A 17255-nucleotide genomic window follows, 5' to 3' on the forward strand; every position below is an offset into this window, starting at 1 on the left:
TTTTTGAAAGAGGAGTAAAAATAAAGTTTAGAAATCAAAGGCTTGCTGCTATAACACAACTTCCATTGGCATGGAAGCATGAATCACAGTACTGTAACCACCATCCAGGTGGCTTTTATGAATACTATTCTAGTGGCATAACTCCGAATATCAATTCCTATTAAGAAATCTCTCCAAATAAAGGCAAACAAAGCATTTTACTGTTTCTTTGCCAGCAGATGCAGCCAACTCCTTCAACAGAGTTCATAAAAGCCTCAAACTTTGAGGACTGTTTACTTGAGGGAAAAAAAAAAAATAGACCAGTAAGTAAAGCAGTAAGTAAAGCAGAAGCACCTATACTTAAAACGCCAGTGTGGCTTACCAGCTTGTGAGATGCTGGACCTGGGCCAATCTCGGCGCATTCAGTAGCGGTTAATCAGACATCTCTAGCACTAGGTAGAGAGGAGACAGAGGCTTAAAATTAAGTGTTAGGTTTGTGCTAAAGGTGTGATGACTTGGCGTTTGTGGCTTTAAGATTTGGATCCCTTTAAAAATCCTAATTTTCACGAGTCTAATCTAGGCTTTCGGTTTTAAAAAGACTTAGGTCTTTAATGCATTAACCATACTGATAGGGTTTTTTCAGTTCTACTAAAATACAGTCATAACACTGCTATTTCAAATATGTATATAAGTGTGTGTGGTTTTACATACATACATACACACATACATATATATATATATGGCTCTAATTTCAACCACATGAGCTAACTCTATGACTTCAGAGAAACTGCTGTGAACTATTTTAAAGTTCTTTGTGTAGCAGTTTTTAAAGATTAAAAAATACATTAAAGGTCATGGCACTTAAAATCAGTATTTGATAATCCGGTTCAATATTTCTTTGTCTGAAGTCGGTATAGCACAAATTCTAAAAGTTGTCCTTTATGAAACCAAGGTGTGAATATAGATTTTTAGGGAAAAAAAAAAAAACAAATAAATTTTCCTTGTTATACTTTTCAGCTCCAATCCAACCCATTTTGAAAAGACGTAGACCAGTTTTCTGGTTAGCACTGCTGTTTAGAAAGCAGAATTTCTCTTTACAGTGAATAGCCTTACAGCATCTTCTCATAGCTACTCAGAGAACAGAGTCACGCTGTTTTTTCTGTACTGATGCAAATAAGAAGTTGGGAACACAGGAAAGGGTAAAAGTGACTATTCCATTTCCCATGCCTCTTCTTTCGAAGTGTGCTATAAATTGTGGTATGTTTAAACCTGTGTCATCGCAGGGCAGAGTCCTTCATGTGCTATGGCTGTCTGTAGCAACACATGTATACTGAAATATAAAGCATTATTTGCAAATAGGGTAACTGTCTTTATATCTGCTGGTATAAGCTATTAAATAGACAAGCTTTCAATTGAAAAAAAATATATCATTTATAGCATATGGAGCCTCAAGAGAAACATATTTTTGCAATATCTTATTGTTATCCAGGCACTGACAAAATACATTGTTGAAATATCTTTAAAACTTTTTTTTTTTTTTAGTAAATGGATTTCATTAACTAACTTCTTCCTATACTAACCAAATTTTTTAGCCTTTATGATTCTTTTTGCTCTCTCTGTTTCTGTTCTTCCCTTACTTCTTGTGCAGCCATTGCCCTGAGCCTGAGGATTGTAGTATTTCTTCAGATGATTGGTAAGCTCTAAAAATCATTTAGTGTGTGGTGTTTGTTGAAGAGTCAAGCTTAAAACCACTGAGCAAGATTTTTAGAAACAGAGTTGTATGTGAGATATTTTACTCAAATGTTATTTTAGCTTCAAATTGTTGCAGACTGACAATCTTACAGAAATTTATGCCATCTATGGCATATTCTATGGCATTAGGTTGTGTACTCTGGAATAGAACTGCTAATAGGGTCACTGAGTTACAGTACAGTTATTCTATTGACAATTCTGTATAATTCAGAATTGCTTGTTGGGGAAAGTTTTAAAATTTATTAAGGTAGCTGGTATTAACTTCGATCACACTTTTCTACTGTTACTTAGCAATAGGTTAGTAATAATCTAACATGTTGGAATAAAAAGTCCATATTTGGGAGTGAAAAATGTAATAAGTTATTCTTACTATTTTACTTCCTACAGATAGTTTTAGAATATTAGCACTACCTACTTCTTAACTGTATATCACAAATACACTTGGGGTCGACATTAATCTCTTAATGGGGACCTCAGGAAAGTCTTAACTCCTGGCTTCCTTTCAGCTGCCATTTGCATATTGCCTTGTACTACTTCATCATATTTTGTTAAACTATTGTCAGTGCTCTTCAAATTAATCTCAGATCAGGGAAAAAATGTCATTTACTTAAACTATCAGTGTTGTGTTTGTTGAAAGTTACAGCAAGATGTGTCACACAAAACTGTAATGTGGTTTTGTCTTATGTTTAAAAAGTTTGAGGGGAAAAAAAATTGCATTGCTAAAGTAGAATTAATAACTCTTTCTTTGGATTATTAAAAAAAAAAACCCAAACCTGAAAAATATCCTCCACATACACATGAAAAATGGCACATATGCACAGCCCAAAGTCTTAGCTGACCTGAATATCCTCATTTGATGTAGCAGCAAGGTGTTTCTTAGAAAGATGTAGAAGCGTGCTTAACTGTGAAAGTGTTGGTTTGATTAAAATAATGCAGTGCTTACATGAAATTAAGCATGCTTTCTTATAAAATATATATGAAATAAGGCTGGTTTTGGCTTAATACACATCAAAATCTTCATAAGCACATGTGAAATGGATAAACTGAGGCCTGAAGAGTAGTTTAGAAAATGCAGTACTTCCCTTTTATAAGCAATTAGCATATTGTAAATACTTATGAAATAAGATGCTTAAGAATTTTTTTGTATGTAAATCTATTGCAGTTAATAGACTCTGCTTGACAGTAACATTTCTAGTCCTAAAATGACTGAAGTACTTAATTCCAAATCTTTTCAGTATTTTTTTTTAATTAGACAGAATTGTGTTCCAGTTGGACACAACATATACTTACAAAAGTTTTTCCTTTTTTTTATCACTGAGAATCTGGAACATATTTTGAAGTCTCTCTGTTAGAAAGCTTAAAGCAAAACAAGTATAAACCTTAGACTCTAAACAAATTTAATGTATCTGAAGTTGTTAATATTTGACACTTCAAGATCTATTTGCTTTGCATTAAAAAAAAAAGTTTCGGTGAATGAGGATGCTTTGAATTTCTCACTATAATAATACATTTTTAGAAAAAGTAGTTCTTGAGTGGCTCTATAAAAGAGGTACTGCCATTTTAAATTCCTCCACGGTAGTGCAGGACTAAACCAGCTCACTTTTGGGTTTCATGGAGAACCTTTAGACTGCCTTTGATGTATGTGGCTTATTCTTCAACTTAAATCACAGAATGTGTTCACTCTCTTGCAAGATTATGTGATACAAGGCAAGACCCAAAGTAAATGAAAAAAGAATGCTTTCCTCCAAGTGTGTTCACTTTTCAGTACTGTTTCACTGAGATTCAAACTCCTCTGGATTGTCTTAATATACTCAAGTCAGCTGCAGTAACAAGTCTTTCTAGAAGTACCTACAATTTTGAGCTCTCAGCTTCAGACAGAAGATTGTGCAGTTTGAGAGATGTTAGTGTATGACTTTGATTCTCCAGAACCATCTCCTTGCATCTTCTCAGTCCATACCTCACCAGTGTTTCTGTGTCTTCTTTATGTATCTGTTTACTAAGTGCTTCTTCGGTTGTAACAGAAAACAAACCATCTCCATGCAGACTTCCCTGATGTCTGGACTCAGTTTGCTTACTTCTTTCAGATACCAGACTTTCTTTTCTGAAGCATTTGCACACCTATTCCAAAACTGCTGATTTCTTAATAAAATGTGATCTTTTCAGGCGTCTCTTTTTCTGACTCCCTACTGTAATTGCATGCCGGAGATCAGAAGACAAGAAGCCACAGTCTTAACGTTGTTGATATATTCATCCTGCGTTAGTTGAAGACCAGAGAAACTTCCCTGGGTTTAAGTGTATTTCTATAAATCAAAGTTTCTTAGAATTAAGTGAACTTTGGAGATGTCAAACAAGTACCTTGTCACTTCTCACAGTATGTGTTTGCAGCGTTTCTTGTAACAGCTAAAAAACAGAATTTGTGCTTGACCTTAGCACAGTCATGTGGATGATTTGTATATGAATTGTTAAGAATATGCTAATGATCTCTTTTCTACTGATTTGTTTTTAGGCAGGGCTCACAAAATGGAGAAGAAAAACCATTTAGTGACTCATCATTACTGGAGAATCTTCAGAGCAATCATGTAAGTTATATAGAAACAATTACCATTGTTTTGTGAAATCAAACCCACTGCTTTCTGTAAGTCAAGATTATGTCCTTTGAAGGAAAATAAATAAATTATATGTTTACATAAGATGTAAATGAATACTTGACCTCATGAATACGTTTATAATTGTTTGTTGTCAATACATGTTAGATACGGCTTTTTTTTTTTTTTTTTTAGCTTTTTTCTTGGAAATGGTATGATTCAGATTCTGTGAGTCTGAAATATAATAGTCTTACATTCTTCCTTCTGTGGGTGTTTTAATGTTATTCATGTTGCCCATAAGATGTCATGACATCCGTCAAAGCTTTCAGGATCAGTCAAGTTAACTTTTGTCCTGACATGACTTAGAATTTCTGTGCCCAGGCTTAGACAGGAGTTAACCATATACATTGTTTTTGTGTACATGCTTCCATGAGGTTAGATCATCAGTTCAGATGTTGAAATGAAATAGCCATTCTAGAGGCTGGTATTTACCCTAAAAAGACAATACATTTCACAGAAAGTCAATAGCTTAGTTTATGATTTGACAAAGCAACAGTACCATCATTCCACTTTGTCATTTGTACAAGGGATGTTTTTGCCTGGTCATAACCAACAGCACCTACCTTTAATAGTGTAACTGTTCTCTTTTTGAAGAGTGTAAATAAATTACTCTTTCTTTACTCTTTCTTTAATTTTTTTTCTTCTCAGGAAGATAATTTCAGGGTAACTGACAGACTGAAGCATTTTATTACTAAAGCAGAGGGGGCTTATACTTACTGCTTAGGCTATTTTAATCTTCAATGCTAGCAACAGACTGCTCGGAAGAGGTATTGTCCTGTTACTGCTGTTCTCTGGAGAGAGCACACTTGGTGTGCAACTGGCTGAATCTTGAAAGTTTTCTGGTAGATATGTATTATTAAGTATATATAATGTGAGCATAAAAGCTATAAAAATGTATCTGTATACATCTTAAAGTTAAAATTTCGGGCACACATTCAAAGAGAGATTTCACCACTGTATGTTAAATGTATTCTGAAGCAGTTTGGAAAAGAATGTGTAATTCAGGCTTCTGAATGCATCTTAGAGGATCTGCAGGCCCTCAGTGGGAGAGGATAGGAGCCTGCTTCCATTAGTGTTTCTGCACTGTGGAATTAACTTAGGTTTTCAAAGATTATTGTATTTTATAGAGTAATTGTGATGTTATCTTCATTGTTACCAAATCATAAAATCATAAAATTGTTTAGGATGAAAAAGACCTTTAAAATCATTCAGTCCAACCATTAACCTAGCACTGCTAAATCCACCACTAAACCATGTCCCTAAGCACCTCATCTACATGTCTTTTACATACCCCCAAGGATGGTGACTCAACATCTTCCCTGGGCAGCCTGTGCCACTGTTTCTTTTAGTGAAGCAATTTTTCCTAATATCCAAGCTAAACCTCCCCTCGCGTAACTTGAGGCCATTTCCTATAGCTTGTTACTTGAGAGGAGAGACTGACACCCACCTCACTTTCAGGTAGTTGCAGAGAGTGATAAGGTTTCCCCTGAGCCTTCTCTTCTTCCAGACTAAACACCACCAGTTCCCTCAGCTGCTTCTCGTAAGACTTGTGCTCCAGGCCCTTCACCAGCTTTGTTGCTTTTCTTTGGACACGCTCCAGCATCGCAATGTCTGTCTTGTACTGAGAAACCCAAAACTGAACACAGTGTTCAAGGGATGGCCTCACAATATAATAAATATGCTACAAAAACAACACCTTTGATTGAGGTGGGCAGTTGCTTTAAGCTTATTTAAGGGGAATGCTGGCATTTCTCTTGAATATCCATTCAGGAGTCCATTCATTTTGCAAATTTCAGCTATACTAATGTTTTTAGCTAAACTAATGTTTTGTCAATAACAATTAACTAATTTTCTTATAAACGCTCTTTTCCCCTCTTTTGGCTAAATCATTTGAAATTGTTTCAGCTTTGTAGACTCTGAAGTGCCTGAGACATTCATTTAAATGTCTTCCTTTAAAAGCTGACTGCCTGACCCTGCAGCATTTTCCACATGATTTTGAGGTTTGGTTGCTACATCTTTGTAAAGGTTCTTAAAAAGTGTTGTCAAATACAGTATTAAACAAAAGTAATGTAAAAAGGAATATTTCTAGTAAAAAGCCAAGTTCCAAAGAGACGTCAGTGAATAAAGAAAAATTCTTTCAATACAGCATTCAGACTTACCTTTCCTATAAAATGCTTTTTGAATTATTAATTATTATTATTAATAGGTTTCTAGTTATCTGCTTTTGATTGCTATGGTAGCAAATGACACCGTATTGTATGTATATAGCCAGTATTGAAGTACAACAGCAAGAAGTTATTCTGCATGCTAAAATTATCATACAGATAATATCTGTTTTGTTTAGTTGTTGGTAGTTTTTAAAGAAGAGGGTAAAAAAAAAATCTTTCATTAGATTTTTCTTGACTGTTACGTGTCATAGAATCATAGAATGGGTTGGGTTGGAAAGGACCTTAAGATCATCTAGTTCCAACCCCCCTGCCATGAGCAGGGACACCTCACACCGTGTTGCTCAAGGCTCTTTCCAGCCCGGCCTTGAACATTGCCAGGGTTGGAGCATTCACAACTTCCTTGGGCAACCCATTCCAGTGCCTCACCACCCTCACTGTGAAGAACTTCTTCCTTATATCCAATCTAAACTTCCCCTGTTTAAGTTTAAAGCCATTACCCCTTGTCCTACCACTACACTCCCTAACCAAGAGTCCCTCCCCAACATCCTTATAGGCCCCCTTCAGACACTGGAAGGCTGCTCTGAGGTCTCCACGCAGCCTTCTCTTCTCCAGGCTGAACAGCCCCAACTTTCTCAGCCTGTCTTCATAAGGGAGGTGCTCCAGTCCTCTTACCATCCTCGTGGCCCTCCTCTGGACTTGCTCCAACAGCTTCATGTCCTTTTTATGTTGAGGACACCAGAACTGTACATATCTATTACTACATTTCAGTTGGTTTTGGTTGCTTAATCACATTGACATTCTTCTTCATTTTTTTCTTTTTCTTTTTTTTTTCTTTTTAGCCAACTGCACCTACAATATGTGAGTTTTTGACGATGATGGCAGTGTGTCATACAGCAGTTCCGGAAAGAGAAGGTGATAAAATTATATATCAAGCAGCATCTCCAGGTGAGATTCAAATAACTGAGTGAACATACAATAAAGTATTCCATTAACTCAGCAAGGAAATTTTACTAAAGATTTGTTTGGGTTTTTTTAAATATCTTCCAAAATTAACAAAGGATATATCCCTCAAGAAAAAAGGAATGGGTGTCAGCTAAAATCAGTTTTATCAAAAAAGGATTTAGATTTCTCTAATTTGCTATAGAAAATAAATATGAATGTCTTGTGGATTATGTAAGGACAAAGGGTGATTAACCGTACAGGTGGTGTGAGACTGCTGTGGAACTCTGAAGAACTGCTGAAATGCAGATAGAAATCAAACCAGGAGGAAAATTGATGTCCTTGCTTGTGAACCTGTTCTTTACTTGGTAACTATGATTTAGAGCAGAGACCGTGTTTGTAATCAAAAATGAAAACTATTTTTAATAGACTAAAAGCTGTGATAAAGCTCTACTAGAGAGTGAGAGAAGATCATAGTGCAAAAGGTCTAGTTCAGGCCTACTGTGGTTCATAGGCAATTGTTGAATTCGGGAAGTGATGAAGCAAGGTAAAATAATTAAAATATGCTCAGCTCTGCTGAGCTGATGTATTATGACAGATTATGATGGAAGAAATGGTATGAAGTGCAGAGTCTCCACCCCTCATCTTCCCTGTCTGCCCCAGTTCCTAGGTGGTTATTTCTCTAAATTCTGTCCTTCAACAATTGTAAGGCAAGGGCAGAGGTAGGGCCATAAATAAAACTAACTAGGCCAGGGCAATGTTTTACTGAGCGTTGCCAGCAAATTCTTTTCCAACATCCTGAGCCATTTGGAGACAACTGATGTTTATGGGAGGCTAGGTTGCTGCTTGAAATGTTTCCTAAAAGTAGGCATTGAAGTTACCTATTACTTATAGGCATGTCTGATCACACTTCTAAAACAGAATTTACAGGAAAAGAAACGTACCTTGTCAAGTGCCCTACTGAGGAAGGTGCTTGCCTAGGTGAAGAGGGTGTTTTCATTACTGAGCTGAGAGGCATGTTCCTTTGAGGGCTTATTTTCTCTGAACTGTAAACTCATTTCATCAGTTTCGCCAGGAGAAACAAAAAGTTCTTTCCAGCACCACATCTGATCTTAAAATCTATAAAGGAAATAGGAAGTCAAACAGAAAAGCTTGGACTGTGTCCATTAAATCATGGGGTAAACTATGAGTTTTCTGGTTGGTACATCTGTAAAATAACTACTTGACTTGTTGCAGATGAAGGAGCATTGGTCAGAGCAGCCAGGAATCTTCATTTTGTATTCACTGGAAGGACACCTGACTCAGTAATCATAGAGTCTGTAAGTATATTAGAGTAACATTATATTTTGCTGTATTTATTCCTGAAATAATTTCTAAATAACTTCAACATGGTACGTATATATTGAGATGTTGGTTGGTTGGTGTTGCTTCCTTTTCTTGAGGGTTTGTTTTTTGAGGTTTTTTTCATTAATTCTCACTTTTTTTTTTTCTTTTATTACTCTTCAGTTGGGACAGGAAGAGAGATATGAACTGCTAAATGTCCTGGAATTTACAAGGTAAACAGCGTGTTGTGCACTTAGTGTCTATGAAAATACGAATTTTTCTTACAGATAAAAATGTTTGCATTTTTCATTTGTACAGCCAAAGTATGCAGGTTGTGTATCTCTTATGTCTATAATGTGTAATTATTATGTAATAATATCATAGGCAAAGCAGTGTACATGATTAATGTACATTTCTGGTGTACATTAAACCACATTTCTGTTAAACCGTACTTCAGTGTTAAACCACACTTCTGGGTTTTTTTATTGTAAAATATTTTCAGAAAAATATAGGCATGTATTTTTTCCTATTGTCTCTTTCTTGGTTATTGTTTTTCACTTTTGCTTTTGTGCTAAGGCTGAAAAATATCCCTTGAGTTCAAAGCTTAAAAAATTATATGAAAAGAGAGTATAAGAGAGTACTTGAACTTCAAAATGTATTTCTGAAAGCCATGGCACCCTGTCATTTATTAAAAAATTGATATTTGAGGCAGGAGAGAAGGTTCAAGTAAGTGTTCAACATAACTTATGTTTGCCTTGACTGATAGAATGAAATTTTCCGTTTGACCTTCAATATACTTGCATAATTATGACTTCTTTAAATACTCTAGACTGAAAGCCATTCTCTTTTGAGCACTAGAGCACTGGCCAAATAGTTTTCTTGCAAACTGAGTGTATCACATGCTTTGCTTTCAGTAAAAATTTTATGTCAAACCTCCTAGAATTGTAAAGGTACCCATAAGAAATCTGGATGTAGTTTCACTTGTTATGTAAATCTGTTTAAATTGTATCTGTGTATGCTGTCTGTATTCTAAGTGTTTGTGTAGGCCCATTGCTTACTTTGGCACAGGATGGGGAAGGGATTTGTATGTAGAGGAAGCGCTTTTTTTTTTTTCTTCAGAATGATTACATGTGCCTGCGGAAAGTGATCATTGTTTTCCTTCCTGTCCTGTTATGTTTCCCTCGAGCTTAGCTAAAGAAGCAAAAAAGATCAAGAAATCAAAATCAAAGGCAATACTGGAGAGAGAGGCTGAACATGTATAAGTTGGGTGAAAGAAGAGAAGTAGTTGCCTATAGTTATAATAACAACCATAATAATGTGAGGCATCAAGATCACCACAGTGGAAAAAATATAACACAAGAGAAAGTAGTTTTTATAGTTTCAAATGTCTTTTAACGACTGCTTGTAATTAATGTTGGGGTTTGTTTATTGTAGAGGAAATACTTGAAATTTTTCAGATTTATGCCATGGTTTCATTTTTCTGTAGGAACCGCTTTCACTTTCTATTCTGGGAAGTTAGCAAGTATGTAGCACAAAGTTTATTTGTTGTTAGTTCAACGTATGTGAAAGTTTATACTGCATTCATGGAGTAGCAGTGAAGGATTCCTACTTTGTTTCTGGTCTAAAATTGTAATTTAAGCAGTGCTGCCTTATGGAGAAAGGAGAATTGCTTTTAAATCCTAACCTTTGGAGGAATAAGTTTTTTGGTGGATACCAATCACCCAACTTTATTAAGCATTCAGTTTTATAGCTGGTTTTGTTCTTACTCTGTAATATTTAGCTTTGCTTGGAACTGACTTGTTGGAGGCACTAGAGGTCACCCTTGTTCCACAGCAAGAGAAGTTTTGGCTCCAAAAGATAGCACCGTGTATGTAGGAGCATGTACTTTCAGAGAAGTAATCTGTAGTGATTAAACTATTGAGTTAAGTGTTTCCAGGTGTTCCGAGTTTTTCCCAGAAAAAAATGCAAACTAATTCCTTGCCACCTTCCAATACAAGCCAGGTAAGACTCTTCTGCAAGTAGAGTGCAACATTGTCAACATTCGATAGGATAGTTTTTCAGAGAAATATGTTACAGAAGCAACCAATAATCCTTAACCAGCTGAAATTTATTCCTTAATATAGTACTAATCTCCGTGGAGCAAATAGCATCTTGATAAATTGTGCTGAGTTTAGATTGTCTCCAGTGTATACTCTGCTCAGATACCGCAACTGCTGTGGTACCTTAAGCTCAAGGAATTGAAGAATTGTTCAGAACCTCTCTGTTCAGGGCTCCCTATACTTATGGGGAAAAAGGCCTACAGAAGTATGCACAGGAAAACATCATTCACTCTAATTACCAGACAGTAAAACTGTTTATTCAGCCCAGTCACCTGAGAACATAAATCAGAACAGATAGTCCTTACTTCTTTTCCTTTGTCTTATGTAAAATTGATATTCTTAGGTTAACTGTTGGTAAATATTTGTATTTACAATCCACCTTATATAGGGCATTTATTTCTCTTTCAGCACTAGGAAGAGAATGTCAGTGATTGTTCGCACACCATCAGGAAAGTTGAGACTTTACTGCAAAGGAGCTGTGAGTTTTATTCCATTTTCCCTGTGTCAAAGAACATGTGCAACAAATACAATATGAAAGGAAAAAGTTGTTCTAACTGCAGTTAAAATACTGAAAACATGGGGGAAGGAAGGTTGATGCCTTTTTCAGTTTACATCAGTTTACTATGTAGCTGTTTAATGTGATGAACTAGATAATGTCTTTTTTACTAACTGCCTACAAATGTGTGACAGACCTGTTCATCATATTCTTTGTACTGGACTAATAATTTTGTGCTTCCTATTAATTGTTTCCTTCAGTACTCCAAGGAAATGGATGAATGTATGGTATAATCTACTAGTTACTTGCTGGGGAAGCTAAGCATGAATCACTAGGTAGAAATAGTCATTTAGCATAAGTGACTAAATGGACTTTTAACCTACTGTTGGTGTTATGCCGTAGGTAAATTTCCCTAAAAACAGGATTTATGGGAAGATATCATAATGTATCTGGGAATGGTAGACTTGCTGGTTAGCTCTTGTTCTGTATCTTAAGTCAAGTTTGAGGTGGAGAGGGATGTAAATCCAGTTCCTAAATGGTCTTAAAAAATGAAGTTGATTGAATATAAATGTCTGTTCTGTATCTTCTCAAGGGGAGAGAAGCTGCTGTTAATATTCTGTATATCAAGCTAGCTACAAACACCTGAGAATGACAGTTTTGAAACACTAATTTTACCTTGTGGGCTTAATATTAAAAAGGAGGAAGACAGAATTTTAGGAGATCAAAAGAATTCATGTGGCAAGACAAAGGAAGAAGCAGTGCTTTTCAAAATGAAGGGAAATAACAGCAAAAAATGTAGGAGAGAAAAACTGTATCATAGCAGAATTTGTAAATCTAGAGCATCTTAAGGATTTGGAATGTCCTTTTTTCCATCTTCTGAGATAAAATTACTTCTATTCACTTTTGATGCTGAAATTGATTAACACAGTGCTGCATATTTTTATTCCCTTTTCCTGCATGATTTGTACTGTCTACACAACAAGCTTCTGAGTTCATTTTATTTGTTCTGTAGGATACTGTAATTTATGACCGTCTTGCTGAAACTTCAAAATACAAAGAAATCACCTTAAAACATCTAGAGCAGTTTGCTACAGAAGGTGAGTAATATTATTCAATATACAACTAAATATGAAATTCAGTTACCCCTCAACTTTTCAGTTTTGTCATTTTTATGTTGCTGTAATGTTTTATTCACCGTTAAGTTCGATAATTATGTTCTAGTGGTGCCTTCTAAAAAAGTCTTCCTGAGAAGTTTCAGTAACAAGGTCGTGCTTTAAAAGAAAAAAAAAATCACCCACATAGTACACAGTGGAGTCTTTTAAACAAAATATATTTTTTCCAGAGAGCAAACACATTGCACGTTGTTTGCTTCTGTGAAGATCTTATTGCCTGTGATCACTTTCACATCCCACACCAAATGAATTCTGTAGGGAAGGCACACAGGAAAAAGAAGCCAAAGTGAAGATGCTTAGAAATTCTGAGTGTGGTGCTTTTAAGGTAGCTTTATGCTATATTACTTCTGTCACCAATAATCACAATAAAGGAAATTGCCAGCACTAGCTTTCCATACTGTGTGTTTTGGTGTCTCTGCTGTTTTAACAATCACTCTTACAAAGCAGTCGCTGATGGTGGGGAACTTCTTCATGAGAGTTCATGAAATAGAAATAGTAACCAAAATTTAAAAGACTGCGAAATGAAGATGATTTATGCAAGCAGCTAGTTATTTAGTAATAGTGGATTATGTAATACAGACATGAAGAGGAAGGCAGACGGTAGAAAGGTTTCTGCTTTCATGAAGGTACTTCTAGCACAGTACCTAGATCTTCAATGCCATGCCCCCTTTCTGGTGTCTTAGTAAAGCATTATAGAGTTGTTTTGTGAAGTATCATAATGTTTATAAACTTTATTAAAATCATTTCCTTCTATAATACAATCCTTGCCTTTTGATAACTGATGTTTGACCAAATCTTGTTGTATCAGGAAAGATCCTTTTTCTGCCTGTTATAGATATAACTTCTCTAATTTTTCTCTTTTGGTTTATCATGGATTTTAGCATTTTTATTAGTGTCATAGTCAGCGCTTTAAGTCTCTTGATTCTGGCAGGGACAGCAGAAGCAAGCCACAGATCTGTTTCTTTTGTTAGTTTTCCATATCAAGATCTCTGCAGGGAATATTCACTTAGCCTTAAATAATCTTGGCGTATCAAAGTTATAATAAATTATACAATGAAGTTGAAAGCTGAACTAAAACCAAACAAGTTTCATGATACAACATAAAACCTCAGATACACCCTTTGAGCTCCTGAATCTAGTTGTATGAGTTGATTGCCCAGTTTGGGGTTTTTAAAAGGTCAAATCAGGATCAGTCAAGGAAAAGTTACTTAAATGTGAAGATAGTTTGGGCCATAAGACTACGTATTGGGTTACAGAAAAGGTAAAAATAGGTCAATATCTGCTATCCTGTGTGAATTGATATGAAAATTTCAATCCAGTTCTTAATTACTGTTCTCATTAAATCAGTGGTACAGCTGATATCATTTTTTCCTTAGCAGTCATGTTGGACCAAGTGAATCAATATAAAACATGAAAAATTCTGCCCATCTTTAAAACCACTTTACAGAAGTATTAGTGTTAAGAAGTTTGTTCAAGTACTTTTTGTATCCTTATTTTCAACAGATGAAAAGATTTACTGTTCAGAGAGTGAATTTCTAACCTTTCAAAAGCATAAAATTCAATCTTAAAAAGTAAAATAAAAATAAGTACGTTTCTCTCTCTCTCTCTGGAATCTATTAAAGAAATCAGTATTTATTTTTGCATGAGATTTAAATTGCAGCCTATGATGTTGCAAAGTTTCTCATGAGTATCCTTTCATGTGGCAGTACAGTATGTCCTTGGCATTTGCTGCATGCTGTTGGTGTGTTGTTCAAAAATGAAGTGGTTAGCATGGCTGGCATTAATATTTAAGCATTTATTAAACTTGAGTGTTAATGCCTGCTTGGATAAATAGGAAAAGTGTGTAATTTTCCTATGTTGTTGTTCCAGTCTGTTAAGAAGCAGACTTAATGATACTTTGTTTTCTACTTTTCATTTGGAAGATTCTTTTAAATCACAATGAAAAGAATCTTTTTCAAATGAAAAATAGAAAAAATAGTCTCTGATTTTAAAAAGAAAACACAAATCCCTTGAAAAGCTTGTTTGCTGATATTTGGTACACACTGATTTCTTCATTTCATCATCTGCATAAAATATTTTGAAAGAACTGTGGAAATAATATTACTACTAGTCAGGCAGAAGTGCCTTTCCTCCCCTTCACCTCATAATCATTGCTTTGGACCCTGCTAGTATATCCTTATTACACAGAGGAAAAAAAAAAAATCCATTGATTTGTCTGTCCTAAGTTTATTCTTTAGGTATGGATGGTGAGAAGCTGTGTTTCTAATACTGTTGGGCTGTCAAGATATTAGGTTTACATATGGTTTTCATGCTGAAGGTATTAAATTACTGTCTTAAATCTAAGACACATATGTATTATTTCATGCCCAGCCTCTTGATTACTTCAGAATTGATGCTGGTGCTGAAATATACGCAACAAAAACTATGAACAAATAAAGATTGCATTTAGCCATCCTTGGTTATGGTGCTGTTCATCTGCTGGAGCAGAGTGGGCAAGTGAACAAAGGCACTAAGTAAGTCCTGCTTATCCCCCTCCTAAATCTACGTGCTTGCAAATTGTGGCTTCGTAAGACATCATTTGGCTAGAGCAATGCTCTTCTTAGTATATAAAGAGTTATACCAATTTCATGCTCTAGAAATCTAAGAATCTGCAATATGTGAAAATGAACTGTGAGAACATTCACACCTAGCTACTTAAATTGAATATAAATGTGTGTTGTCAAAGAATAGGTCTCTTATAATCTTGCAGTCTCAAATTCTCATTGTAGTGCTTAATTCAGATTTCTGCTGAAGGAAAAAAAACTGTTAAGTGTAAGCAGCTCAAAGATTGTTAAGTAAAATCTCCGAGTGTTCCTGTACACAATGATTTTATTTTAAGAATTTGAGAAACTGAAAGAATCTGTGAAATGGAAAATTAAATCTGAGCAGATTCAAAGTCAGCTTCTAAATGGTGAATTTTAAACTTCAACCAAAAATTTCCTGAGAACATTGAAGAGAGGTGGAAAAGGGTAGTTGTAACATCATGCTGATATACTGCTTTCCAGAGAAGCAACGTTTAAGTTCATAATTTCTTTTTGTCAGAAATATAATTTAATCTTAAAGTTTTAATGTTCCTAAAAATCTAATGTATGTATTTGTTCAATAAGTGTCATTTGGGATTGCTTCATGTTTTGTTTACAATTTAAGATAAATTGAACTTGTGTGAAATTTCATTATTTTTTTCCCCTTGAAGTACATCACTTGTATTACATTCAGCTACCATAAAATAGTTACTCTGCTGGATAAATTTCTATTTATATCATGGTTTTTTACCTTACATATATTTTTGAAAGTTCTTTGAGACATGCGGCAGTAAGTTGAAAATCAGGCATAAGCATACACAAAATACAGAATAAATTCATCTTTTGGTAGTTGCTCATTGCAGGCACATCAAGGAAGGGACTAACAACTACTGAATCATACTTAACTATCTGCTTTTTTTTTTTTTTAGGCTTAAGAACTCTATGTTTTGCTGTGGCTGAGATTTCAGAAAGTGATTATCAGGAGTGGTTAGATGTCTATCACCGTGCTTCTACAGCTTTACAAAACAGAGCGCTCAAACTTGAGGAGAGCTACGAGCTAATTGAAAAAGTATGTGTAGCTTTCTGAGGGTGTTAGTTGGCTTGGGTTGGGAGGGAGGGAGAGGATGAGGCACATGAGGAGAATGGGTTTTTTTAATTAACGTCCTTGCTTTCTACACCATGAAATCTGAATCATTATAGAGGAGTAATGCTTAGATAGAAAAAAAATCTAGCAGTATACTGAAGCTCTGTCATGTAGTCCTTTCAGATTAGATGGTCAAAGTGAAGGAAAGATTAATTTGACAAAGTGTTTGCAACAAGTAGTTTCCTTGCCAGAAAGTTTTAATTTTAAGTTGAACTACTGGAAAGCTTTTTTCAGAGTTGCGCTATTGTATAAGAAAGTGTAACAACAGGCAAACAAAATAGGAAAAAAATGCTTTATTTTGTGATGAGCTTAGAGCCATAGAGTAGTTAAGGTTGGAAGGGACTTACGGAGGTCATGTAGACATAAATCCCTGGTCAAAGCAGGGCTAATTTTGTTTGACCAGCACTTCAATGAAGTTTTGAGGATCTGCAAGGAGAGAGTTTTCCCAGCTGCAGTAAGCAATTGTTGGTTATTTTAGTGCTCAACTATTCTTTTTCCCCTTTTTCTGAATTTTAATTTCTGTTACTGCAGAATGGGACTGTTGCCTCTTGCCTTTTCACCATGCACCTCTTAGAGGAAGATGGCTTCTTTGCAAGCCTTCAGTTAGCAGAAGGCAGCCATGGAATCCCTCCCTTAGCTTTATATTTTCGCCATGTTAACCTCATCCTGCTTCTTCAGACACTCTCAAGATGGTATTGCTCCAGGCCCCAACCTATTTTTGTGTCCCTCTGCTGAACTTGCTTCACTTTGTCAACCACTCCTGTACTGAAGGCCCAGAAAGGGAGGTAATATCCAGTTGCAGCCTCACAAGAGCAGAGCCAAGATCACTTTACCTTGAGTTTCTGGCCGTGCTGCAGCTGGAGTAGCCAAGCATATGTATTCACAAAAAACATACAGATCTGCTGCATGGGAAGTCTAAACCAACATTATCAAGATTATAGTTTTAAGACATGGACAATGGAATTGAGTGCGCCCTC

General features: G+C 35.5%; 1 protein-coding gene across 1 annotated transcript in view; it reads left to right on the top strand.

Annotated features, from left to right (window-relative positions):
- LOC104409652 (probable phospholipid-transporting ATPase IA) overlaps positions 1-16970 on the top strand; it is a gene marked incomplete at its 3' end in the record, with an annotated part of 47354 nt that extends 30384 nt beyond the window's left edge. The window contains exons 14-21 of the mRNA XM_010019581.1: positions 4238-4310; positions 7384-7489; positions 8720-8802; positions 8990-9039; positions 11314-11383; positions 12414-12498; positions 16064-16203; positions 16810-16970. Coding sequence (XP_010017883.1) covers positions 4238-4310; positions 7384-7489; positions 8720-8802; positions 8990-9039; positions 11314-11383; positions 12414-12498; positions 16064-16203; positions 16810-16970 — 768 coding nt within the window. The remainder of the gene's footprint in view (positions 1-4237; positions 4311-7383; positions 7490-8719; positions 8803-8989; positions 9040-11313; positions 11384-12413; positions 12499-16063; positions 16204-16809) is intronic.
- Between the last annotated feature and the right edge of the window lie 285 nt (positions 16971-17255).

This window comes from Nestor notabilis, unplaced genomic scaffold (genome assembly GCF_000696875.1).
Source record: "Nestor notabilis isolate BGI_N333 unplaced genomic scaffold, ASM69687v1 scaffold14678, whole genome shotgun sequence".
NCBI classification, from domain to species: domain Eukaryota; kingdom Metazoa; phylum Chordata; class Aves; order Psittaciformes; family Psittacidae; genus Nestor; species Nestor notabilis.